The sequence below is a fragment of the Penicillium atrosanguineum genome (assembly GCF_028827265.1).
Source record: "Penicillium atrosanguineum strain IBT 20685 chromosome Unknown utg000003l_segment0_segment0, whole genome shotgun sequence".
NCBI lineage: Eukaryota > Fungi > Ascomycota > Eurotiomycetes > Eurotiales > Aspergillaceae > Penicillium > Penicillium atrosanguineum.
In genome coordinates this window covers 996324-1022049 of record NW_026623135.1, presented here as the reverse complement: position 1 = coordinate 1022049, position 25726 = coordinate 996324, and the positions used below count along the sequence as shown (strand labels likewise).

The 25726-nt window shown below is 50.1% G+C and overlaps 9 protein-coding genes across 9 annotated transcripts; 2 read left to right on the top strand and 7 right to left on the bottom strand.

The window, feature by feature from the left end:
- Positions 1-81: 81 nt before the first annotated feature.
- N7443_003796 (heme-dependent oxidative N-demethylase family protein) lies at positions 82-1646 on the bottom strand (the record flags this gene model as incomplete). The annotated part of the gene is made up of 3 exons (XM_056883852.1): positions 82-562; positions 613-1078; positions 1130-1646. 3 exons carry the CDS (start codon positions 1644-1646, stop codon positions 82-84), a joined length of 1464 nt encoding a protein of 487 aa, XP_056742130.1.
- Positions 1647-2573: 927 nt separating this feature from the next.
- Positions 2574-3878, bottom strand: N7443_003795 (NAD(P)/FAD-dependent oxidoreductase; the record flags this gene model as incomplete). Its single annotated transcript, XM_056883851.1, has 1 exon — positions 2574-3878. One exon carries the CDS (start codon positions 3876-3878, stop codon positions 2574-2576), a length of 1305 nt encoding a protein of 434 aa, XP_056742129.1.
- A 1479-nt stretch (positions 3879-5357) lies between these two features.
- On the bottom strand, positions 5358-7152 carry N7443_003794 (sugar porter family MFS transporter; the record flags this gene model as incomplete). Its single annotated transcript, XM_056883850.1, has 2 exons — positions 5358-6644; positions 6703-7152. The coding sequence occupies 2 exons, from the start codon at positions 7150-7152 to the stop codon at positions 5358-5360; spliced, it is 1737 nt and encodes a 578-aa protein (XP_056742128.1).
- A 2691-nt stretch (positions 7153-9843) lies between these two features.
- On the top strand, positions 9844-10116 carry N7443_003793 (uncharacterized protein; the record flags this gene model as incomplete). The annotated part of the gene is made up of 1 exon (XM_056883849.1): positions 9844-10116. The coding sequence occupies one exon, from the start codon at positions 9844-9846 to the stop codon at positions 10114-10116; it is 273 nt and encodes a 90-aa protein (XP_056742127.1).
- Positions 10117-10464: 348 nt separating this feature from the next.
- On the bottom strand, positions 10465-10969 carry N7443_003792 (Ada DNA repair metal-binding; the record flags this gene model as incomplete). Its single annotated transcript, XM_056883848.1, is given in 2 exon segments — positions 10465-10935; positions 10949-10969. The coding sequence occupies 2 exon segments, from the start codon at positions 10967-10969 to the stop codon at positions 10465-10467; spliced, it is 492 nt and encodes a 163-aa protein (XP_056742126.1).
- Positions 10970-12279: 1310 nt separating this feature from the next.
- On the bottom strand, positions 12280-13529 carry N7443_003791 (60S ribosomal protein L8; the record flags this gene model as incomplete). Its single annotated transcript, XM_056883847.1, has 5 exons — positions 12280-12297; positions 12350-12835; positions 12892-12951; positions 13077-13360; positions 13424-13529. 5 exons carry the CDS (start codon positions 13527-13529, stop codon positions 12280-12282), a joined length of 954 nt encoding a protein of 317 aa, XP_056742125.1.
- A 2682-nt stretch (positions 13530-16211) lies between these two features.
- On the bottom strand, positions 16212-18682 carry N7443_003790 (uncharacterized protein; the record flags this gene model as incomplete). Its single annotated transcript, XM_056883846.1, has 4 exons — positions 16212-16418; positions 16470-17073; positions 17124-17202; positions 17254-18682. 4 exons carry the CDS (start codon positions 18680-18682, stop codon positions 16212-16214), a joined length of 2319 nt encoding a protein of 772 aa, XP_056742124.1.
- A 1694-nt stretch (positions 18683-20376) lies between these two features.
- On the top strand, positions 20377-22177 carry N7443_003789 (uncharacterized protein; the record flags this gene model as incomplete). The annotated part of the gene is made up of 4 exons (XM_056883845.1): positions 20377-20416; positions 20505-20974; positions 21328-21906; positions 21983-22177. 4 exons carry the CDS (start codon positions 20377-20379, stop codon positions 22175-22177), a joined length of 1284 nt encoding a protein of 427 aa, XP_056742123.1.
- A 199-nt stretch (positions 22178-22376) lies between these two features.
- N7443_003788 (DNA-directed DNA polymerase eta) lies at positions 22377-24389 on the bottom strand (the record flags this gene model as incomplete). The annotated part of the gene is made up of 1 exon (XM_056883844.1): positions 22377-24389. The coding sequence occupies one exon, from the start codon at positions 24387-24389 to the stop codon at positions 22377-22379; it is 2013 nt and encodes a 670-aa protein (XP_056742122.1).
- Between the last annotated feature and the right edge of the window lie 1337 nt (positions 24390-25726).

The following is a 25726-nucleotide window of genomic DNA, read 5'->3' as shown; positions in this document are numbered from 1 at the left end:
AAAGTCCGCCCAACTCCGACAATGACAATCGCAAAATATTAATGAAACATCCAGCCATTTCAATATACAAAAAAAAATGTTCTAGAACCCCTGTCGGCGATGCCACTTCTCTTCCCAGCCTCTAAACCACGGACTTTCGTCCAGAGTAGCTACTTCCCAATCATTCGGAACCACATTGTTCTCCTCTTGTTCTTTCGCCCACTCCTCCATCTTGGGAAGGACAACATGCTCAACATGCCATGTCCCCTTGTACTGCATTAAACTCCGCTTGCCTTCTTTCAAGAGCTTCGTAAGCAGTGCAGGAACACCAGGCTCGTCACGAAATTCAGTGACTGGTGTGAAAATCGCCTTGAAGTTGAAGATGATAGATGCTGAAAGGGGTAGGCGACGAAGAGTCTGCCAGTCTACGCGCAATGAGCAATCCTCAATACCGAGATTATGATCTTGACAAAGTCGTTGTGATGCATGGGGGTCGCCTGGAGGCATGTATAGCAGCTCGCCTACCTCAAGACCCCAAGATCCACGCTGAATAGGCTTTTCAGTCGGCATCTTCGTGAAGAATCTTCAAGCTTGGTTAGTTGAAGCTTCGTTTCAAGAGATGACGACACATACCGATCCATCGAGAACTGCATCTTCTCCTTGTAATCCGGAATCGGATCATGAATCTGATCCAGTCGTTTGCCAATCTTGGAAGCAACATTCCACCCGAGAGCAGAGCAGATCACCGCCGCGCGAAGGAAATAGAACCCTGTCTCGTCATCCCGCAGCATAATCGCAAAATCCTCAGGGACGTTCTCAAGGAGAATCTCTAACGGAGGCTTGGCTTTAACATCAAGCTCCGTGCCGAGGATATGGTTCCTCAAAATGCGCTTATCCACCAAGGTGAAATGCTGTGGATATCGAGTGCAGATATACTGCAAGACCATCTCCATAAGCTCCTTGCATGCCAGCTCGGACCCGGGCATTGCGTCGAGGACGGCTTTGCCATATTTGGTGTATAGCTCTTTCCTCTGAGCAATGCGACTCTTGTATGTACTTTCGAGCTCGATCCACCAATCCGTTTCCATTCGGGTCAATGCTATATTCAGCTGGTTAGTCTACATTTCCAGCAAATCGGGGTTATACATACACATGGTCTGATGATACGCCCATCGGAAAGGTCGATAGGGACGAGGCATAGCCTTGTTGATATCATGCTCAGGATACGCACTCGGCAGGGGCACTCCACTGAGTGCTGCATAGTTCGGGAAGTCTCCAAGGCTTCTGATATCATCTACCGAGAATCCAGTCGGGGTGTACAGCTTTCCAGAGCTGGTTCTATAGTTTGCAGTCATCGGCAACATGTTCTTCTGCATGTCGACCTCATCCACCTCGCACCAGGGTATAGCAGCTCCTTTCAACTGGAGCAGCGATTCCCTACGCAACGGTGGAAGGACATGGTTATAAGTTGGAGGCGAGGTAGCGCTTTTGGGTTCTTTTGTGTCTGGTGAGAATGATCGCGGCGGGGTTTTTGCTGTTGAGTCTTTGCGGCCGCGTGAGGATATTCTGTTGAAGAGGGATTTGCCGGTCACTCTGCATAGGAATGTGTAGACGGCGGTGGCTGCTATGAGGAACAGGCCTATTCGCCAGGCGCTCTCGGTGCTCATTGGGGACTCCATGGGTATTCAGTCCATGCGCATTAGGGCAGGGTAGTGGGTTGGAATGGGCTGGTATAAAATGAACCCCAAAATGGATATGCTCGATGTATGGAAGGCGCACTGGGTATGGGCGGGGGCTGAATTATCCAAGTAAATATCGCGATACAGACGAAAGGAACCCAGGTCAATAAATACTTTCTGCTTTTGACTAGGATGAACTAACGGGACTTAATGTGTTGCACTCAGACCCGGATCTTCGAAGCGGGGAAGCTCGCATCCAAGAATGAGGACCAGATAGACGCATCGGATGGCTTCTTTGGTTGGCCTACACTCGATTGCTTTTGCCGTGTTTGGAGAGGGAATGCAGGCGCCGTTCTCCTATGACGACGTTGGCTTCTACTGGTACATGAATGGCCTGGGCTTATCTCGTTATCCTATTATCAAGATCTACTTTGCATGATTGTTCCTGTCAGTGTCGCTAGAGCTTCTCGGGTGAAAGGTATACGCCGAATTTAGGAGAATAGGGGACACATTTAGAAGTTTATCGACAAGCGAAAAGGATCAGTAGAAGATACATTGAAAAACAACTGGAATTAAAATCAGCTCATGTCGTTAGGGAAGAGCAAAAGATAAGGCAGGACTGCGTGTACTGAAAGGGAACAAGGGCTCCGCTATACCCAAAAGGGTAAAAATGTCCAGACTCTTGGCAGTGCAGGTGACTTCGATTCAGACTGATTGCCTTCATCCTCATCGCTTATATTGAGCAGAATTTTACATTGGATCATCAAAGTGGTGTCTCAATTGGTGACTGATCACTTCTTAGCTCGACGTCATCCTGGACGCTCCACCTCTCATGAATTCCCTCCCACTCAGAGAAACAAAAGCCTTGTAGAACATAGCCCAACCTACAAGATTGTATGGTTCATTCAGATCAGTCTAGGTCTCTCGGTTATAGATATCGTTATATTTCGACAATGATTGTCGGACAAGCAGATCCGCGTCAATGCCTTGGAAGCGTGCGGGATTCAGGGCGTCCAGGAGAGCCTTGTCTTCGGGAGTTGTCGAATGCTCACTATCGCCAAGAATCTCTCTTGCCAGTAGCTTAGCAGTACCAGCAGCAGTTGTTACCCAAATGGCAGCGGCAAGCCATAGATTTGCAACATCAGGCACCCGACCAGCAAAGGGTAAGTTGTCAGGCGTGACGGAAAAGATTCCATTGAATGGCTTGTCCGCTACCCAAGGCTCTCCTAGGTGGGTACTCTGTCCCTGGACCTGGAACTCGGTTCCGTTCCTCAAGTTCGAAGAGGCGTCTGACAGCACTTGATTAAAGCTTGACGGCCAGGCTCCAATTGCGCTTCCGGTGGGATCAAGCTGCATTGGGGGATGATCGTAAGTGCCTAGGCCATCCCGATCTCCATGATCTCTTGCATAGACGTGATGGTCTAGCCAGCGAACGAATGGGTAAGAGGTACCCACACGTCTAGGTCGAGGCGAAGTAAATGTGTAAGGGTGTGCGACAGGGACAATGGGAATCGGAAATTGCGTAACAAGGGAGTTGTCGTTGCCAATTAATGAAGATGTCCAGATCCCAGTGGCAAGAATCACAGTACTGCCTTCCGTGTTGATATCTCCTCTAGTGGTCTTGATAGTCGCTATATTCGAAATTCCATCGTCTCTGTTGGTCGCGAAGCCTGTTACGGTTTCTTCCAGGAAATCCACCCCTCGGGTGCGAGCTTGATCGACATAGTAAGAAGTAATGATGCCTGCATTTGCGGTTCCATCGGTTGGGAAATGCACACAGTACCTAACCGATTTGGCGTCGATAAAGTCTGGGGCAAGAGACGCCGCCGCCTCTGGAGTGAGAAGCTCGGCAGGTAGACTAAACCCCCGTGCTGTTTCCTGTCGGCGCTGTAAATTCTCCAACCCAGATGGCGTAGAGGAAAGTTCCAAGCCGCCAACTGTTTCGAAGCCACCCGGAATTGAGAGGTAGTCCTGGACGGTGTCTTTGGCCAACCGAGTCAAGACAGGCGACTCATTAAGTTGGCCAACGAATCCTGGAGCATGGCCGGTGGAGCCCAATAAATTTTCCAGGCTTTTGTCGACGAGTATAATGTGATAATCACTTTTAGCCTTGGACAGGTGGAACGCGAGCGCTGCGCCAACGATACCTCCCCCAACAATGATGATCCGTTGAGGAGAAGGATTGCTATTCAGTTGCTCAATATTTAATGTGGGTGCCATCATGGAAATGTGTTCTTTGGGGGTTTCAGCTGATCGAAGAAAAGTGAGCATCCAAAGAGACGTTGATAAGCATCTTAATTGTTCAACTGACGCTCCTCTCACCCGATGTCGGCATACTTGTCCCCTCATGTATCCGTCTCCAGCCGCTCTTGGGCAGAACCACTCTAATTGAAATCGCTAATGGTTGCTTAACTAGTAAGCCAAGTATGTTTAGAGTAATTTAGTTCCGCCAAAATCTCCTTGGCATCTCACGATGACTCATTTGTCCAGGAGACAGACCACGTTGTCTCAGACCGTTTAACATGTTGAGGCTTCAAGCACTATGGATGGCAGATTATGGACGGTATACAGAGCTGAGATTTCACTTAAAACGGAGCCTATCATTGAATGCTTGGTTCTGACCAGTATTCTCTCATGGGACTTTGAATGTGAAAAGCGAGCGACGAGCCTCTAGGAAATTCCGATGTCTTTGTCGCTTACAGCTCCAACCCTACTAATGACCCTTATTCTTCGGTATAAGCTCACTGCATGTCCAAACTAGTGAATGAAGGAACGGGAGCTGTTCGGCGGAGTATTGGAACCCCAAGGAATATCCTCGGGCAAAACATCAGTATCATTTGGGATCAACAAGGTCTACGCTTGTCAAAGTGTTACAAATATATATTCAAGACAATTAAATAAGATTTCAACGCCGTTGAATATCGAAGATTGACCGAGGCTTCCTGGTCGCGATATCACTTGCATGAAAGGGCCTGAGCACAAGCCACAACGTGAAGGCGTTCATCTCGTCAAGGGCTGGGAAATGAATTGCTCCGATAAACACCGTTCCTGCATCACTTCCAAGGTTGAGTCTTGGCATATCGGGGTCGGCGCTGGATTCCAAAATAAGGCATAATCGGCTTTACACCAATATGTAGTCCACTTCTTGCATCAGAATCCTGCAATTAAGATGAGACCGAACTGAGAATCTCGACCAGCTGCGGGGGATCGGGTGTGGCTTGCGCCTTGGAAAGGTTTAGCGAAACTCGTCATCATCATCATGAAGAGTAGGACACGGAATGGCAAGACGCGGAGGGTTCAAATATGGAATCTCCAGAGTCGGGAGAGAAAAGAATGGTCAAGGGAAACGAGAAGCCACGATCTATTCGTAGCCTTGATAATAACCTTGGGAAAGAGCTTGGAAGGGGGTACCTAACTACAAATCAGCAGAAGACTCAGGCCATAGATGCCCGGAGCCTTGATATTTCAGGCCTCTAAAAACAGTAGTAAAAACAAGTAACTATTCACTTGAAGATTCTCAGACTCTCTACGGTAGGAAGTAAACCAGAGTACTAAGAATTATAAGAATTATACTAATTAGTATATATTTTTATGACATTGATGGATTACCAACAATTCAATTACATCAAAACGTAACTAATTAACTTCGTATACCGTAATTTTCCTCCAACTCCAAACCCCAAACGAAGCTTCTGTTGATCAAGCTTCGACCTTGGCAGTCTCCTCGTACTGCTCGGAGATGCTGTGCTTCTCAGTCTTCAGGTCATCAACGGTTTCCAAGCCAGCGAGACCAAGAGACTCGTAGATTCTCTGCATGCGGATACGATCGGCCTCGGCAATGCTATCCTCGGAGCCACCGAAGAAGATATCCAGCTCCTCCAGGGTCTTATCCTTGGTCTCAGGGGCGAACTTCCAGATGAAGAGACCACCGAGACCAGAGAAGATGGCAAAGAAGATGTAGGTACCGTACTTCATGGAACCCAGCATATCCTTGGTGGTAAGACCAATGACGAAGTTGAACATCCAGTTGGTGGAGGCGACGATGGAGACACCGCGGGAGCGCATGCTGTTGGGGAAGATCTCCTGAGTTAACACCCAGGTGACAGGACCCCAAGAGTAAGCGAAGTTAATAGCAAACAGCCAAATGAAGGCAATAGCAACCCAGCCCTGGGGCTTGTCGAGGCCCTTGTTCAGGTTCCAGGCGTCTTCATAGGTACCCTCGACGGCGGCGACGACGATGTGGCAACAGAACATGCCAATAGCACCAGCGATGAGGAAGGTCTTACGACCGAACTTGTCAAGGTACAAGACAGCGGGCAGAGTGAAGATGATCTGCAGAATACCGGTAACACCAGTGGCTAGGAGGGTCTGCGTGGTAGACGAGAAACCGAAACTGGCGAAAATCTGAGGAGCGTAATACAGAACGGCGTTGATACCGGTGAACTGCTGGAAGACCATCATACAGCAACCAAGCATCAGACGCTTGAACATGTTAGGGGCGAATAGGGCCTTCCAGGGAGCCCAAGCTCCATTGGCGCTAACGGCCTCGGCCTCAGTCTCCTCATCGAACATAACAGCGGCCTTAATCTCAAGGAGCTCAGCCTGGAGAAGAGCGTCGGAAGTAGGGAGACGGCGCAGCTTGGAGAGGGCGGCAGCGGCTTCCTCCTCGCGGTGCTTCATCATGAGCCAACGGGGCGAGAATGGGAACCAAAACATGCCGAAGAACAGAATCCAGGCAGGGATAATCTGCAGGGCAAGGGGAAGGCGCCACGAGATAGTCTTCTGTCCCAAGCAAGTGTGTCCGTGGTTCTGGACCGCATTGTAGTCACCGTTGGCGAGGTAGGGGTTGGAAATGCCCTCGGGGTTACAGGTGGTGCCACCGACATATTGCATGCCGTAGTCGATCCAGAAAGCGATAGCAGTACCGATAGTGATAGACAATTGCTGGAGGGAGACAAGGGATCCACGGAGCTCCGGGGGAGCGATCTATAAACATGAATATTAGTTCGCGTTCATTATCAATATTTCTTGAAATGTGACTTACCTCAGCCTGATAGAGAGGAATGACCATGGAGAACATGCCAATACCAAGACCACCAACGATACGACCAGCAAAGAAGTATGCGGGCTTCTGAGCACCCGCCTGCAAGCCAGTACCAAGGGTGAAAATGATAACAGCAACCATCATGGCGTACTTTCGGGAGATCCGATCAGCGAGGAAACCGTTGATCAAAGCACCAGCCCAAGCTCCAAGCTCCAAAGCAGCGACCAACCAACCCTGAATGGTCGATCCCTGGAAGGTAGGGAAGTGATTTTTAAAGTTCTCCATGACAAGCACAGGACCCATAACACCCTGGTCATAACCGTACATGATACAACCCAGCGAGGCGAAGAGACATGTCGAAAAGACATAGGGGTTCTTCAGCATACCCGCAAGACCGTGAGGCTTGTCCGCATTGTTGCGAGCAACCACTGACTGACTGACCGCACCCATCTTGACGAATGTATGAGGGAAGTCAATAGGAAATAAAAGAGAAGATATCCAGATCCACAGACCAGAAAAACTCAGACGAGCAGACCAGCGGCATTATATAGTCACATCCCCATCTTTTGTGCTTTTTCGCTTCCTGGGGTTAGCGCTAAAGGCCAGGCTTTCCCCCCAGATGGAGACCAGCCGTGTTGGTATCCATGGCACCAATGACAATACTGACGCTGCCCTGTGGGTAGACCCAGGGTCACAGGATTCTAGGAGACTGCAACGCTAAGAAACCGCTAGGGACGGTGTTGGCTAGACTCGGAGGAAGTTGGACGTCGGAAATGCCATATTCCGGACTGTACGAAACGTATAGAACCTTCGGAGGCTAGTGAGCGCCACCAAGCTTTCTTGATCGGAAAGAAGCAATCTTGTGTCAAGCCTCGGCGTTTACTGGGCGACTGGGCGCCGAACCTCCTAGCGAACAAGCCTCCGGCCCAAAGTAACGCCACCATTGGTGGGTTTCTCTAATAACACTTACTTGATTCATTTTCTTCGGAGGTCCTGATCCAATCTCTTGGGATCTTTTTCCCCGGGTATCATTTCTAGTGCTTACGGGTCAGGGTGTGGACTACGTGAAGGACTACTCCGTACTTGCATGGCCGATATTTAGCCGGTGGCAGTTGTATGTACGTGCAGAGTAGCCTGGGAGGTGACACCATCATTAGGCGTTCACGCATCCTCCTATCTAGAACGGTGCATCGACTGATCATCTGACATTCGAAGGTGCCGATTCTAGCACGGGTGGACGACGACCGAGCCGTGTATTTCTGGAACAAGAGAAAAATTTTCAACTGTCAGCTGGATTCAGACAACGGTCCATCGCGTGTTTCCAGTGGAGACAAGAGATCCAAAAGCCAATTCAGCGGGGCCCAGGGCTCCATTTCGGGTGTTCCTGAATCAAGACAGTTCCTGATCTAGAATAGCCGATTCCAGGCTCGTACGATGACTTTGCAGTATAGAAACGAGGGGATTCTGGAACGTAAACCCACTCGCCACGAGGCGTCGCATTCCGGGGAGAAATTCGTGGAAAACGGGGGCAATCCCGGCATATAGTCTTAGCCGGCCCCGTTGGGTAACAAATCTGTCAGCCGCAGACCGCAAATTGGTGGGTTTCGGCACCTGCCGTTGTCTCGGTATAGGGTGCCAAGCCTCGGGGAACCGAGTCTTCGCGGAGGGACGCGTGGCAGGTCACTTTTTCCCATGGGGATTGGGGTCCGGAGATGTCTTTGCACCTTGCCAGTTCCAGATGCCCGGTGAAGACTGTAAATGTCGGGGTGGTAAATCCGGGGTCAATGGACGACAATTCCTGTTTGTGTCACCGCGGAAATGAGGAGTACCCTCACATTCTTGCTAGGGCCACATTCAAGTGGTGATATCGGCGAACTGAGCCCGCTTGAGATGCCGGCCGTTCCGGTGCCGGCTTGGAACTCTCTGTCACTTTTCTCCCTTTTTGCTCTTCTGGACTCTTGGCTTTTTTTTCGGCCAATAGAATTTCATAGGTGCACCCGAAGATGAACCGAGACATTACTATGAGACTTGGGTGGGGAACCACAAGCTGACTAGTCGTCACAGTTTTCATCGCATGGGCCTCTTGTTGAAAGGGCATCTGGGGAAGGTACACCAGACCTGGGGTCACCGAAATCCGAATTGGAATGACTCAGGGTAGACGATTCTAGATCTAACTGATTTCACTTGGTTAGAGCTAAAGGTAATGCGAGATAGGGGACTACTGAGTCAGGTCAACAACCTTGGTAGGTGATTTGCCCCATGATTCCCTCTTCTTAGTCCAACACCTACATCGTCTTATCCGTGGAGTGCTACGCTACTCAATTTCAAGAACTCTCGACTATGAATACTGGGCAAATGCAGTATCTTCCGTGATGGTCAAGACATAGAGAATGTGTCTTTTACTAATTATCTCATCGTGGCAAAGACATAATGGCAAAGATGGGAAAGAGATGCGGGGACTATCAGCTTGGACCCCTTCATTTCCTGTGGGTCTGATACATCTCCAGTGTAACTTGAGAGCAATGCCAGTATACTCGCATCTGGCCAAGACCTATTAATTCGACTACCAAGGTCCACATCGTCCCAAACAGGGTCGAAAAGTCGGAGCTCCTGTCTATGTCTTGGTTTTATGCTTTCATCTCGGCTTTAACCTGTCATCATCCAGAGAACATACTCTGCTCTTTCAAGCCACATTTTTGATTTCATTTAATGGATATCGGGAGGTTCTTGGAAACACGGAAAAGGCCATTGTAAGTACGCTCAGAGTATTCTAGCCCAGACAAGTGCTTCTTTCACTCCTCAGCGGGCTTTCGCAAAACAGTTTCGTGATCTTTGGAAACTCAATCAAGACAATCATTCTTCGCTCTATTTAAACGGTATCGAATTTTCTCCCTGATATATTTTCATCATCAGTCATTTTCATTCATAAGCAGTTGGCATCTCGATAAACTCTCGAGCTCTCCAACTAACACCCATAACCACATTCACAAATCAAACAGAATCACACAGATTCTTCTTCTCTTCCTCAACGTGTCAGTCTCATTCAACAACCTACCAGCCGAGCTGGTCCACCCCTTAGCCGAGCACCTTGGCGAATCCACAGTTGCATACCCCGCAGAAACATGCAATAGCCTCCCCGACATGCTTATCTCGGAGTTAAGGAAACGCGTAGCGCAATGTGCTTTGGCCCCACGCCTCGAGTACGAACAGCGATATACGTACGCAAAGAAGCAGATCTCAGGTTTCGGTGAGCAGGCCGTCACAATCAAGAACTACCGAGAAATTGAGTATCTGCCCCATCAATCTGAACCTCTCAGCAAAGCAGCCCATTCTGGCAATCTCAAAATGGTCAACTCCTCGTCGAATATGGAGCAAATACTTGCTCATATACTCTGGCCGGAACTTGGATTCTGAGTTTTGTGGTTCTCTCGGAGAATTAGCATTGGTGAGACTCCTTGGGCGCGGTGCTAACGCTTGTCTTTCTGACAGGATTGTGAACTTGATCTCTCGGTACAAGCTGCTTAGGGAGGTCAAGTAAGATGGTTGATCTGCTTCTTCACGCTGATGGAAGATTAGGTGATATCAATATAATTGGCGGGGTCGTGAGGTATTGCAGTGTGGGAGTTATGACGATGAGCGTCGAGCTTACTGCGGACTTGAGCGCTCCTGGACTTTTAGAATGCACGGGTGTTGCTTAATGCCGTTGAGCGTGGTGAACAGGAGATGTTTAACTTGGTCTTATCACTTATCACTGCTAATAGGCTAAGTGGAGTGAATAGGATAGGGCGAACGGCACTTCAAATAGCTATCATGGACGCTTCCCAGTTCGCGTCTTCTCTTCTTTCTCACGGTGCTAAGGCCGATATAGTCAATGGCACTGGCTGCTCGCCACTTCATCTCGCGCCGAGGGCTTCGCATAAATTTCCTTTGCCGGAGGATTTGCTGACTTGTCACTGTCAGGTTGGTTTTAATGACGGTGATGGTGAGATAGAACTGCATCTTGCGATCTGTGCCGGCGGGGAGGATGTAATGAGCACTTTTCTTCGCCCGTGTGTCGATGTGAATGCTCAGAGTAGGCAAGGGGATATTCCATTGCACGTGGCTATTCGGATGCGAATAATCGTCATGGTCTTGGCTGTCCTTCTCGGTGGTTCCACGAAGCCAGATGTGACGGTCAAAAATAGCAGTAGCCGCAATGCGTATGCAGAATTCGTTTTGCTTAGGAAGACCAGACTGTCACACTGACCGTCGTTTGAGTCGATGGCATGTTCACTCGACCATGGTTGTCATTCGTTAAGTAGCCATTTGCGTGGGTAGCGTCCTCGTAAGTTGGGTTTGAACTTTCTTTTCGTTCTCTTTTAGCAGATTAGCAATTAATATTCAGGTAGGCGTCTAGAAGGTTTTTGCATTTTCCACCCGTACTGGTGAGTATGCTGTGCCTTTGTAGTCTTCGTATATCCAAGTTTCTCAAAAAGATTATCAGGTTCAACACTCACTCAGATCTGGTATCAAAATAGCATTTCAGGCTGCATAAGCGTCTAATAAGAAGTCTCTTGTAAAAGGCAGAGAAACAATGACCGATAGAGTAGCAACACATAGCAAACAAAATACCCAGAAATTTATACTTGTCCTTCTCACTCGCAAGAACGCAAGTAGCCATTGCGAAACGAACCAGACAATGTTCCACATAGCCAGGAAAACAAAAGCACGCGTATCAACAGCGGTGCCGAAACGAACAGTTTCACAGATTGGACCATGATGCATCGAAGCGAAACTGTTGCAGGATTGTGTCGCGACAGTTGCAAGTGGCGGTGCACAGAATCAAACCCCGACTGGGTCTACCTTACTCAGGACAGTCACACGAGACCGACTCCGATCAGGGAGCTATTCAGTTCAATTGCAAGTTCAAGAATTGGTATTCGTAGATGTATCACTCTCTAAATAACAGGTGGTAAACGCCGGGCGATGACGCCATAAACCCCCCAAACAGAAAGAACCACGAAATTAGGATCAAAGCAGGCTGGATGGTACAAAAGAGACAGATCGGAATTAGAGATGAAAGAGAAAGAAGAGAAAAAGAGATTGAGGTCGAAATCGAAGTCGGGATTGGGCGGACGGAATCGGAGAGAAAGGCGTATGTACTTTGAAATAATTTGCTCTCCGGAAACCGTCTCCCTGGTGGTATGTATGCAAGGTATGTATGTTAAATTGCTCGTGAAGTCGTCTCGACGGCGAAAACCATCAACAGTTTGCATGTTCGGGCTTCTTTCCCTTTGCCTTTTTGCTGATCGTGTCCTTTGGTGTCCATCTCTTTCTTGCCACGCCACACGCAGGTTGTTGGAAAAGTGAGGATGGCGGAGTCGAGGTCCCCGGCTTCAAGAGTTGTTTTTTTTTTCTTCTTCACGGTGAAATTAGATTTTGCACCGGTCGCCATCGATAATAGAAGGAAAGAATTCAAGCGACAATTGGGTATCATAACAGAGCTGTTTGGGCGGTAATTGCGCACAATTAATGGAGAGGCCGATCTTGTCGGGAGGCGATGGGTGAGAAGAAAGAGTGGATGAGGTCAGATCATATTTAATCGGCATTGGTGACCTGAAGGTTCGTTAGCATGCATCGTTGTACCGTCGAAAAAGTCGAAACTTACCCGAAGGACAGGCCGCGAGTAGTCCTCGTTGTCTTGCAGCGACACACTGCTGTCTCGGGGACCGTTGGGGTAGATGTCGGCCTTCATCCGGTTATCCGTAAAGGTGTGTTTGCGGCCTAGGGACGACGAGCCAGACATCTCTTGGGTGTGACCCTGGGGGAAGACACCCCGGATAAAGCTGGAGCCCTGGCTGGTACGGTCGGCCATGTCTTGGCTGGGAATGGGGCTCGCTGAGCGAGCACGCTTCCGATAGAAGAAGATCATGAAGATCAGGGCGCCGACAAGAGCAATACCTCCCAGGACACCGATGACGATTCCAGCGATGGAGCCTCCGCTCAGGCTGCTGCCCCCATCAGTAGACTTATCGGACGTGTCGAGTCCAGAGGTTGAAACAGCCGCGGCAACAGTGACGGTCCTGACCTGGCCGCTGGCGTTGGTGGTCTCCTTGACGACATTGTTGGTGGTCGAGGGATCGGTTGTGCTGGCCTGTAGGACGTTAGTTTGGGAGATTTCAAGAATCGAGGTATTCGCTCGGGTAATACATTTGTAGAGGAGGCCAAGGTGGTGGACGTATCGGTCGATGAACCGGAGGTGGTGGTGGTCTATATCTCAGTGATGAGATACAATCCATGAAAAAGAATACGAGATACACCTGGCCATGAAAGGGCCAGGTTCATCGACTCCACGTGCACATAAACAGGGGAACAAATAAACAGGGGAAACTTACTGAGGAAGTTGTGGTTGTTGATGAGCTCGTCGTTCCGGAATTGCTCTCTGTGCTGGAGATGGAATTGCCTGAGATCTTCACATAGGCCCATACACCCTTTGCTGCACTTCCACAGCTGTCAGCCGGGTAGCCAGGACATCCTGTATCACAGTCCGAGACCGATTCGCGGGAGTCTGTCGATGGTGCCACATTTGAGCACCAGCACTTCTTTCCCTGCAGGACTCCAAGGGCATAGTCGGCACAAGTATCTTCGCAGGCTCCGTTGGACTGGTAGGTATCGGTTACTAAAGTCTCGTTAGTAAAAATAAACACCAGTGCAAAGACCGACCGCTTCGAATCCCACGTACCAGCCGAAAAGGACGATCCAGTGTTTTCAGTGGCACAGAAGGCCAGACTGGCCGCGACTGGCCGGGCCACTAGGGCCAGTGTCGAGGCGAGAAGCGTTAGACGCATGGCGAGTTGAATTTAACGAGTGTCTTGGAAGATGACAGGGTTCGAGTGTGTTTATCCGTGAGCCCCCCGATTTCCACCGAGTACGTTCACGTTCACGTTCACGCTCACGTCCACGTCCACGTCCACGGACTCGAGGTAGGGACGCAGTTGAAGTGGCTTGGGATCGACCAGTATCGCAAAGAATCCGAGAAGAATCCGGGTCGGGTTTTGGGAATGGTAAGCAGGCAGGAGAGGGCGGATTAGCGTTTGCCTAATGCCCCACCAGACGTTCAAAGCCTCGCAAGTCTTAACAGGCCAAGCGCATCGTCTAGTATTGGAGGAGGGGTGAGGAAGAGAAGAGGAGAAAGGGCGGGAGCAACGGAGTCACGGGTTGGACGTTTCTATCGGAGAAGTTGAGTATCCCGGCATTGCCGCTAGCTCGGTGGATACTTGGACGGCGCACGTCCTTACTGAGTTGGCCTACTTGGACCAGTGCTGGATTAAATGATCTATAGGAAACGTAGCCTCCTATTGCCCTGACTATAGGGAGCTGAAATATGGAAAAAGGAAATCGGGAAATCGGGAAATCGAGACTATCCCAAGGTCAAGAGCTGCATGTTTACACTTGACCTGACGCGGCGCACAGTAAACCGAATACCAAATTGGTGCAGCCCCACTGCACTGCGTAACATTGGTCGTGGCTGAGAAAAGCTTCCCCCTTCTCAACATTCCCATGCCTACAGTACCCTTCATACTCTATGCCACTTGGGATGAGTTATGGCCAGGTCACGCCGGAAGGATTAAGAACTGGTTCTAGCCTTCTCAGGGTGTAGCTTACTCTCAGGGAGACCTTAGGGCACCATAGGCAAGTATACGTAATGTGTGGATAAGCGGCCTGTCTTAGAGCTGCGGCCAAAACAAGCCACACGACGTTCGGGCGCCACATGAACCTTTTTCCTGGATAACCAACACTTCCACTCCGGGCTGACGGGACTTTCTTCAGACCATCCTAGGGACTTGGTTGGGAGTTCCTAGGCACCTCTCCCGCCATAGACTCGGCCTCTGTCCGGGACCAGAGTCACTGAGTACCGCGGTGAAAATGAACTGGAGTACCCTCCGATCGGCCCCAGTTCCTGCACCATGGAGTCATCGAGAGGGGATTACAATTCGGCCAGCTGTACCTGCGCTATCAATTGGCCATTCGCAATGGACGCGGAGACGATCTGCTCGTACAGTTACGGAAGGAAGAGATACCCGAGTGTGACGGCTCTTGCATCTCATAGGATGCCCCCTGTCCCGATACCGTCCCCGGTTCTCATTCCCTGAATTCCCTGTTTTCCCTGTTTTTGTTTTTTTGTGTATTTTTGTCTTTCTGTCTTTCGGCTGTCCATCCCTGAGCTTACAGTATCAAGCACAAAGCACAAAGCACAAAGCACAAAGCACAAAGCACAAAACACATCCTTTTTCGCCTCCCCCTGATCAGATTTCGGTTCCAATTACCTAGTGTACAGTAGTGGGTAAGGTGATCGGCCAGACAAAATCCTGCGAGTGGATAATCCTGGCTTGACGCATGTAAAATTGGCCCAGTACGGTCGCAAATGGGCACCTCGATGACATCGGACGAGTCCTGATCGATCGATTCCTTGGTGTCTGAAACATGCGCTTTTTTCCAGAGTTTGAATCCCCGAAGACACAGAAAGCGGGCCTCCCACTCCGATCCATCTCCATCTCCATCTCCCATCTACTGTACTGTACATCTCCAAAGACTCCACGGCCATCGAAACTTTCCGAGATCCAGCTTGGGTCACCCAGTTGCCAATGATGGCTTCCTAATCGTCTCACCTAACCCTTCAAATCTCGGTACCTGACTGCTCCACCCCTATCCACCCGTAAGTCCATAATGTGGCCCAAAGACAATCTTCCTGAGACACACCATGCCCACTGTACCCTCTGGTGGCGGCAGGGGGAGCAGGTAATGAAAATCCTGCGCGTCGCACCCACCATGGAAGTCTAGAAGGATCTACTGTATGCTGCCCCAGGATCGCCCGTCAGTTACCTTTCCCGTGGTACCTTTGAGGCCTCGCCGGAGTCCGGTGTGGATGCGATGCGACCAGGTTTCGTGGACCTGGCATAGACTGATGGAATTCTTTAAATGGTGGCTTGCTCTTGCTTCTTGGCTACAAGGTTTTTTTTATCCTGATTCGTCGTCGCGGCTATAAACATCCGCATTGTGAACACACGGCTCGCTCGGTTGCTATTTCTATCCTCCAAAATCCACACTCCCTAGCTCTCACTTCGTTTCTGGAGATTTAACCCCAGAGGGTGTCCTTTGTTCTACGTGTAGAGTGCGGCTGTGTGTTCTTACAGTACATGTCTTACGTCTTCATGCCAAGGTGATTTGTCAGGGTGTATGCACCTCCTGAAATGCGGCTGTGGTCCAACGAGGATCGCGACCTGGAACGAAGCCATCCGCTTTGTAGTTCTCACCGCTAGAAGAGCTTTCGGTTGTCAAGGGAGCTTAAAGAGGCTGAAGTGGACCGGGCTGGAGATTCCCTAATCGGGACAGCACGATGCCAGGCCGCTCGTGGCCTGTGGCGTTCTGGTAAACGGGGCTCAAGGTTCAAAACAAATAGATTCAGAATCATAAATTCATCAAGTATAGTAGACTGCCCGAAGAGATTGCTCGAATATGCAACTAAATGATTAGCGACGAGCATCAATAATCCATTCTCGCTCTCTTATCCGCCGCTCTGCAGCCATGCGTGCCCGAGGCGGCATCCTATCTACCAGAGACCTAGGGCGAGGTGGTCGAGGCGGCGGTACAGTTCGTTCACGATGCATTTCACGAATCCGTCGTCGTCTTGCGGAGCGGATCTCATCGGATAGTTCAACGATCTCATCAATATCACCCTATAACCAGATTAGATACCCGTCGATAGACTCAAGATTGACTTAACTTACCGGTTTCAGATACGAGAAGACATAGTAAAACGTTCTCGTCTCTTCAAACTCATATCCGAGTCGCTCAATCGCCTCGCGAACAACCAAATCCTTGGTTATCTCCGTCCACCGTTCGTCGAGAGGTTCTTTGGATACCTGCGCGACGACTTTACGGTCTATTTCGTCGTCGATCGCACCCTTGGGCGCTACTTCTATGACGTTCAGTGCACTGGACATCTCAAGGGCCTCGGTCTTGGGTGCATGGACCATAGACCACTCGGATACGACGTCTGGGATACCCTTGCCTAGCGAACGTGTGCTAGAGCGAGGTCCGGAGCGTTCTTCATGGACCTCTATCTCTTCCTCTTCAGTTTCTTCATCGAGCTCTAGCTCACGAGCCAGGCTTCGTTTTGCGCGGCTATGGATGCTTCCGGCTAGAGATTGTTTGATGGATTCGGTGTCGTCGACTATGGACTTGGGCCTGCGTCGTGAAGTGGAAACACCGTCTGCTTCCCAGGGATTGTTGAAATCGAGCGAAGGACGACTGGTTGGGGAGACAGATTCTTTTTCAGAGCGATGTTCGTAAACAAGATCTTCCTCAGACTTGTGGCCACCCTTTTTACTGCTTTACTCGGTGTCAGATTTGCTCGTGATGAATTCTAGTATTGACCTTACCGGTGATGGTAATCAACCTCGTCGATACTGGTCTGAGATGAAGCATCGGGGCTGGGAGCTCGTGGCGACGCTTCAAAGCCTGGCACCCGTTAGTCGATACCACTTTCGCGCCAATTATAGAATTACTTACCGTGGTCAATGTGGCGATGGTGTGTAATGACATCCTGATGGATCGGAGGTGCATGAATGGACGCAACATCGGGTGAAGGCTTTCGAGGCGGAGACCGTCGTTTACCCTTGCGAAGGATCACCTCGTCTTCTGTCTCTTCCCCGTGTCGGTCTCGCTCATCACGTCGAATAATGAGCTCCTCTTCGTTTTTAGTAACTCGGTGACGATCTCGATCTCGTTCTTCGCGCCGAATGAGAAGTTCTTCATCTTCTTCGGCATTTAGCCTGTGACCTCGGCTTCTGTCCTCTCGTCGCAAAAGAATTTCTTCATCATCCTCAGTTCGTCGTCGACGATCTCTTTCTCTTTCATCGCGTCGAATGACAATCTCTTCTTCCTCTTCGACATCTCGATGGTGAGGTCTTGGGCGAACCCGCGAGCGGATGCGAATTTCTTCTTCGGTTTCGACTCTATCCCCACGCAAAGGCAAAGCACCCGGTGGTTCTGGAGCAAAGACTGGCACCGGTGGACTACGACGTTTAGGCCGCCTTGTCTCTCTAATGCGAACTTCTTCTTCATCCAGTTCGCCCGGCGATGGCCTATCTTTCCACTGCATGACCAACTCCTCTTTAACCCTTGCCTTTCGTGGCTTTCTTTCTCGTAGTCGTTCTTGTTCTCTATCATCAATAATGTCGTCGCTTTCTCTGTGTCTGTCGTAATTTGATTCTCTGCGAGGCCGTCTCTCGCGGGGTCGTTCTCGGTCGTCAATCATAACTTCATCAATTTCTTCTCGTTCTAATATCGGCTCTTCGCGAGATAATTTGCGTCGAGGCCGGTCCATTTCGCTCTCATCAACTAGAAGCTCTTCAAGCTCCTCTTCGCGCGAGCGAGGGCGCGGTTTGCGTCGTGGTCCTGAGCGTCGGACAAACGTCTCATCTTGCTCTTCGAACCTTTCGCGGGGCTTGAAGTCACCTTCGCTCTCATAGTCACGAGAAGGCCGCCCTCTGCGTCGTACAACTAGATCTTCTTCGATATCACGTTCAGAGCGACGTCGTGGCCTGCCACCATGTCCTTCACGCTCATTAATTATGAGTTTCTCTTCTTCAATCTCACGACGAGGCCGGCGTCTTTCGCGTGACGGACGCATGTAGACTTCATCGCGCTCGCGTTCCGGTATGACACCATCGATTTCATCTCGTGGTCTCCTCATAGACACAGGTGCGCGATCCGTAGGCGGGGCAAAGCTCTCCCGCATAAAGTCGCGGGGCGGGCGATCGCGAATGTGCATGCGCTCCAGGTCTTCGACTGGGGGCATTGATCTGCGGCGACGGTACTGAACATCTTCCTCCTCGAACTCGCGGTCTCGCTGGCGAGATCGCGGATATCGATCACGTTCACGTTCGATCTCAAAATCATCCTCCTCGTAGTAATCGTGGGGTGGTCGGCGGGACATGGTATGGTGTGGTAAAGAGGGGGTTGGGCCAGGTGTAAGGGGCTTAAGTCATTGGGCGCTAAGGTTGTCAAGTTCACGGCACTGTCACCTGAGTTCCCCAGGCTTTTGCGGGTGTTCGAAACGGATGATTGTCACAGATGTCGGCTCGAGGGTTCGGCGGGGCTGTCGCGCATTATCGCCTATCGTCGCCTATCTCGGCACAATTCGAAAATCAACGTGGTTGGAGTTTACTTCACAAAGGGGAAAGTGGGAGATAGTGACAACGGAGGATTGGAGCCTAATGGGAGTAAAAAGGAAAAGCGGCATGGAGAGGCTGAGCGCAGTCGCAGTCGCAGCCCGATGACCGATGGTCGCGGCGCTGATGTCACACCCTAGACGGGACAACTCATGCAGGCTACGTAGTGTAGTGGCAAGAACAATGGGATCTGTATCTGTTGATCCTCTGCAGAAACAAGGAAACAAGGTATAGATGGGAAATTATAAGCTCATAAACTCATCCATGGATCGCAGAGCCATGGTTGGGTCGAACCTTGGAACCACACAATGTACTTTGTCTTGCACCACACGACGTCTGACATGATCAAATATCGCAACTGTGATTTATCTTAAAAGGCCCCTTGATATTCTAGCAAGGAGGGTATCTTCAATTACCTTTCCTACCTGAGAGAAGTACACCCACTGCCTGTGAAATGACCGTATATTAACCCACATAACATGGACCGTCGACTTTAAGTCATGACAACATGGCGGGGTTTTTATAGCCTCAACAGTCGGCCTGTGAGGAATGCTTTTTTTTTCTGAAGTGGATCCTCAATGGTATATTCTGACTAAAGAACTGACCGGGAGGGGTTGTAGGCTTCAGCCCTGAAGATCGCATGTTCTCGTTCGCCATCTGAGTATTCTTTCGCTATTTGCATGCATGTGCGGCTAAAGCTTCAAAAAGGGTGTTTATTCCCGAGTCGAATGACTTTTCATTAGAGGTTAGGTTTCAAGCCGAGCTTTTCGGCGTGTCTAACCTGTATGCTTCCCGAAGACACGTCCATGCACACCCCAAATCTGTTCCCCTTTGAATCTACACCCTCCACTGTATCTTCGATGGAGCTTTCCAAAATGAGAAGTTACTCCGGCGCAGAAGCCATGTAGGAGCAATGTCCAATGTAGCAATTGTCGAATGCTTTCCACGAATCAATGTTCTCTGAACAAATGGGACAATAAAATAGAACAGCATTATCTGATCTGCAAGCTTCAAGCTCTTCCCCGGTGGGCACACGTTGGTGTCTCACCTGAATATGATCCGCAAGCCGATGTTCCTTGGGTCTGCTGATATCACAGCTGGTCTCCGGGCAGACAAACATGCATTTCGGGTAGTGCTTGTCATTTACATGACGGGCGAAGATACCTTTGTTGGAGGTGTCACACATATCACACTCTGGGCATTTGTAATTGAATACAGGCATGGGCTCGTTAGGAAGTGAATATTCCGTAAGGCCTGCCATGGATTCAAATTGTGCATTCATTTGCGAAAGCTGATGTCTGGAGAGCGCGGAGGTCAAGTATAACTGACGAAAATCGGGGGATACTTCCTTGCAGAGGGAGGCTTGGCCCTCTTGACTGTTGATCTCCAGAAGATTGAGCCTCCGTGTACTGGCTGATGACTGACGGTGGCTCATATTCATATTTTTGGGCATATTTGGATGGAACCATTAGCACGTCGCCGGTCTCTTGTAGCACAGGGTCTGTGCATGCGTGACAAAAGCTGGTCGGCTCTGCTGCATTGCGGCAACTTGGGCAGCTGCTGAAGTCGTGCTGACATCACCTACAGCCTGGGCTAGTTTCCAGGCGAGCATCACTGGGTTCATTCATTCTTTGGCTTTGGGTCATTGTGAGTTATCGATCATAGTCACTGGTATTGAGGCCGCAGGGCTTGCCCTCGCGTTGATCCCTCTTCTGGTCAATCAAATTGATGGTTACGCGCGAGGCATCGAGAAGACGAAGCGCTGGAAATACTTTCGCAGAGAACTTGAAACATACTGCGTGGGGCTGAACATCCAGCACACAATTTTACAAAGCGTCTTGGAGCAAGTTCCCGAGGACGTCGTGGAGGATGAAGAAGCAGTTGTTGCTCTTATCCTAAATCCCCGGGGAGCTGGGTGGAGAAGCCCTAAATTGCTACAAGCGCTTCGAACAAAGTTTGGGCGGAACTATGAGCCATTCGTGGGAAATATCAATGAACTATGTGAGCTATTAGAGAGGCTTTCAACAAGGCTAGGTTTGCCAACAACAGATACTGGAGTAAGTACGCCATCTTTCAACGAATCGGGTGTTTGATGGCATTCATTGAAGCTAATTATATTCAACAGAGCCTTTCCACTGAAGCTATTTCCCTTTGAAAATTCCACAAAATTCTTTATAGAAGTGTTTACGATGATCTTCTTGGTAAATGTTTTGCGGCAAATTCTATACTCCAAACCTTGATCGACCAGGCCAATCATCTAGAGGAGAGAGGAAAGCGCCGACCACCATGGGCACCGCTACTCAAACAATATCAGAGGGAGCGACAGCATTCAGAGTCTCTGTTTCAAGCTATTGCCGGTGGTCATTGTTGGCGATGTCGCTGCAGAGAACATCATTGCGTACATCTCCAGCTCCAGGTCAACCTAGTTGAGCATGCCAGCAATCCTTCCAAGCAGAAGCCACTATCCAACTTCCGGGTCGTTTTCTCCAATGCCAAGCCTATTAGTATAACAGGTGTTTGGGACTGGAGAGAGGTCATGTTTGAACCGCAAGAGATTGAATGCCCACAAATGTTGACCCATTCGTCCAACGAACAGTCGGGCCCAGAGGCAAAGAAGCGCCGTGTTCGATTCGAGGACATACCCGAGAAAGCGACTCAGATGACGCCTCAAGTGTTTACCACTTCGCAAATACAAGACCTTTGCTCATCCCTCCAAGGTTTCGAGTCACCTCTTCAGCCACGAACCCCGATAGGATTCATTTTGGAAGACCGGAATCCGGCCTTTCGATATGTCATGCATGCAGTACAAAGTATTCAACACAAGACACTTAAACATTCCTTGCGTGAAGCCTTGACCTCCATGAGCCGCCGTGATCGACTACACATAGCGGCCAGCATTGCCTGCGCGGTTCTACAGTATCATGGAAACTGGCTCAAGGACCAATGGGACAGCTCCGATTTCCATTTGGTCGCCGAGCCATTTGATAGCGTATTTCTTTCATGGCCTCTGTCAAACCCATGCAGCTTGAGAGGCTCATCTACGCTCTTTAACTCTGATAAAAAAGTCTGTCTTGCAATCTCTTGGGCTCAGTCTCGTGGAGCTCTCCCTCGGTCGGCCGATGGATGTCTTGCTGGCTCCAAATTGGGCAACTCAAGACGACAAAGGCACGATGATTAACAACGCGTTGGGTCTTACGAAAGAGGTTTATGAGGAGAGTGACTTGCACTACGCGAATTTCGTGGATAGCTGCCTTTCATGATCAGGCGTGAGCACAATTTGCAGGGAAAGCCATAACTTTGAGGAACGTATTTGCGATAAAATTGTCTCTCCTTTACTCAAGCATGTGATGATATTTGAGGGATTTGGTGAATTTGAAGGAATGTCATAATTCATCATATTTTTGGGTACCTTTTTCATTCGTAGATGATTTTTTTTTTATCATTATGGGCCAAAGCAACTCATTGAAAGGCTAGGCGCATCTGCCCTTTTTCAGGTTTGCTTTTTCCTCCTCGACCACCCCTTCCACGGGTGTTCGAGCCTCTCGGGGTAGTCGGATTCGCCGGACGCGACTGTTGCGTAGTCACCGCTTCCTGCCGGTCTTGTATATCCAAATCTTTCGCAAAATGCCAGTCATTGTGCTCTTCCCTTTCATATTCAGGAATAGATTTAGAGCATCGGGGGCATATGAACTGCATCAGTTCGGCGCTGTCTATTTGGCCCTCGAAGATCTCCGGAGTGACTAAGCCCGAGCCTTGCTCTGATGGTGGCTGCAGGCCTTCATTGTCAGATGCAGCGAAATTCTCACTAGTCAGGTCGGAATCTTCAACATTTGAGGCGGGATCTATGGCGTTGGGTGGCTGAAAGAAGAACCGTTTTATTCCACTGTCATCAACTTTCCTCCTCTTATCAGATGGATGTTCGCTTGGAATACTCTCTGCATCGCGGGGCCTTATTGAATGGCTCAAAGACTTAGCCTGCTCGCCTCGGAGCAGAAAACCCTCGATGGCTTTGTTCTTTGCCACGCCATCTTCAAAGCTACTCACGCTCAACGAGAGGTTGGAGCAAGGCCATGCCTGCCCATCGCCAACGACCTGCCGCAGTAAATTCTTAGCAAGATCAAATAGAAGGCTCTCATCAATCGCGTTAGCGGCCGGGATGGGAAATTGGCGAGATCTTGACTGAACCGTTCGATGGTGCAGTGTGATCACTCGAGGACGACGCCTATTCTCAAGTATGCCGTCCTCCACAAGTCGACCGTAGATATCGGCCGCAAAAATATGCAGCCACTTCTCGGCCTGTTCCATTGAATTGATGCTTGGTCGGAATGATTTCGCAGATAACATGGACTTGATCTGCGTCCGAGGATTGACTTCGGTACGATCATCGCCACGGATGATACCATACAGCCAAGAAGCAGTAGAATCATCTAGCTTTGCGCGTAATTGTTCGAGAGAAACATTAAGAAGATCGCTCACTTTCTCCGTGCCGAAGAAAGCAGTAACTTGGTCTCCCAATTTTCCACCCAGCATCCGGATCTGGGTGAACTTGTATCCACCGAGGAAATGCTGCACTGCCCGATTCCGCACCACAGTCTGCAGGTTGGGTTTATTGCATGCACTGCCAAGCTTCGCGAGCATTTTATTGCGAGAAAGCCCTGCAGAGCATGTATAGTGAAGCTTCTCCCATACGGCATTTCTCACTGCATGTACGATCTCTGCGCCCACTAGCATGACCACATCATCCCAGTCCGGGTCATCTTCTTCGTTCCCATGCTCACCCAACTCAATCAAGCAGCTTTCAGGCCCCCACATCAGCGCCGTGGTTGGAGGGAAAGGGAGAGCGGCATCCTTGTTCTCCTCCTGCGGGCTGGGCCGTAGTTCAGGGTACCTCCGCAGCAAGACGCAGTATATCAACGGAGATAAATCAATGAATACTTCATCAATACTCGCCTTCTCCAGAGATGCTGTAAGTCCTTGGGTGAGAGCATACAGCTCCGGTTCCGAGCCATCCGTACACCATCGCTCCAGCTCATCCTTCATAGTCTTGAGGATCTTCCGCGATTCCGCCCGATATGGATCTAGCGACACCTTATCGGTCTTGATGTTCCTGAACGAATCATCGCGGTATGCCCATTTTCCTCCCTCTCCTTCTCTAAATGTCGCGACATGCTGCAGGACGATATCGGGGCATTTCTCTCGAGCCTCAGTGGCTGAGAGCATACGAGTAATTCCGAATGGCCGCGCTGCATAATTGACGGCGATTAGTGAGTCCCACTGGCGCACAGCCAGGGGTGTGTCACGGGGTGTCCCCAGCCGTACCATCTCGCATTGCGCATAGAAGGCATCGAGATCGACATGCGCGATGGCGCGGAGTGGGGTGGCTGTCGAGCCATGTCGTAGAAGCTGGAGATGGCGGTGGGTGTAGTGAGATCGCCTCACCGCATCAGGAGACGCGGGAAGGTCAAAGGACATTTCTGCGTCATGGCGACATGGAGATCAATCAGAACCTGACGCGTCGAGTCTGAAGGGATCTGGGGATCTGACCCTTGGATGTAAATCCCGAAAAGGGTTAGTGCAAGGCACGTGGTAGAGCCTCAGGTTGAAACGAACATGTTTGTTTACGTTTGTCTCATTGTGCCTCATCTTTTCCTGTACTCTTAGCGACTCCCCCAGCCTCTAGGGAACCTGAGTGATAGGATGACATTGTATGCCCCGAGCTCGTCTAGCTCAAAGTTAAATCGAGTCTGATTAGAAAATGAGATTTCTTCAGCAAACAAAAGTGATCCCCGATCGGAGTCTGACATGCTGAGTGGCGGCCTCGGAACGACTTCCTGCCCAAAGCCACGCATTTCTGCCCAACGCCCTAACCTGGCCAGGGTGCACCAGCTTAGGCCACTTCTGACCTTTGGTGGCAACGTCTTTTGATTCCCTGATCCACACGACCGGCCCTGGCTGGCGTCGTAGCCCTGATGATCGACTCCTCTAGGCCTGATTTGTCCGACCTTGTCGCCTCAAGGAACACAGGGCAGAAGTCCTTGTACCCGGCCCTGGCCATACGATTCCCATGTACTGTAACTGCTTTCCGACCCAAGATCCACTGGGAGCTGACGACTGTACAGGGCACAGACTATCCAGTAGTCTATGCTGCCCAAGATGTACCATAGAATATCCGACGGGAGAATACAGTAGTCTCGCAAGAGTACAGCAACAGAACGACCGTGATGCTGGCCAGCTAGATAGTCATGACGGGGTACAAAGCAGAGTGGTACACTGCAGGTGCTAACCGTATCCGACCATGCATGCTTGTTCACACAGTGGGGAGTCGTGGCACCAGCCCAAGACGACGGCCCAACCGCCAGAGTTCGCCCCCCCTCTTCCTGTTCCTTTCCCTCTCCCTCCTTCAAACTTTCAAACCTTTTCCCTACGCCCCCTGCTCTTCTCCCCTAGACCTCCGTCTCCCAGTGGAAAGGAAAAGAAGAAACAAAGGCCACCTAGAGGACCCTCAGGCCCACCTTGGACCGTGTTTTCTTCTCCTGATCGCTTCTCAACCCTCTCCTCTTCATCCTCTCGCCTTTCTCAATCTCAACCATCTCTAGTCACTCGGCTACGGTGTGATTTCTTACTCGATATTCCCAGGATACATTGCCGGACAACCACCCTGGACCTCTACCCCTAGGATTATTCCCGGACTTTCTCCCACTGGACTTTACTGGACTGTTTGCTACCCGACCAAAGGACTCATATCTGGCCGTATTCCCGTGGACTGTTGTTTTCGATTCTCAATACCCTTTGGACCCGAACTACACATA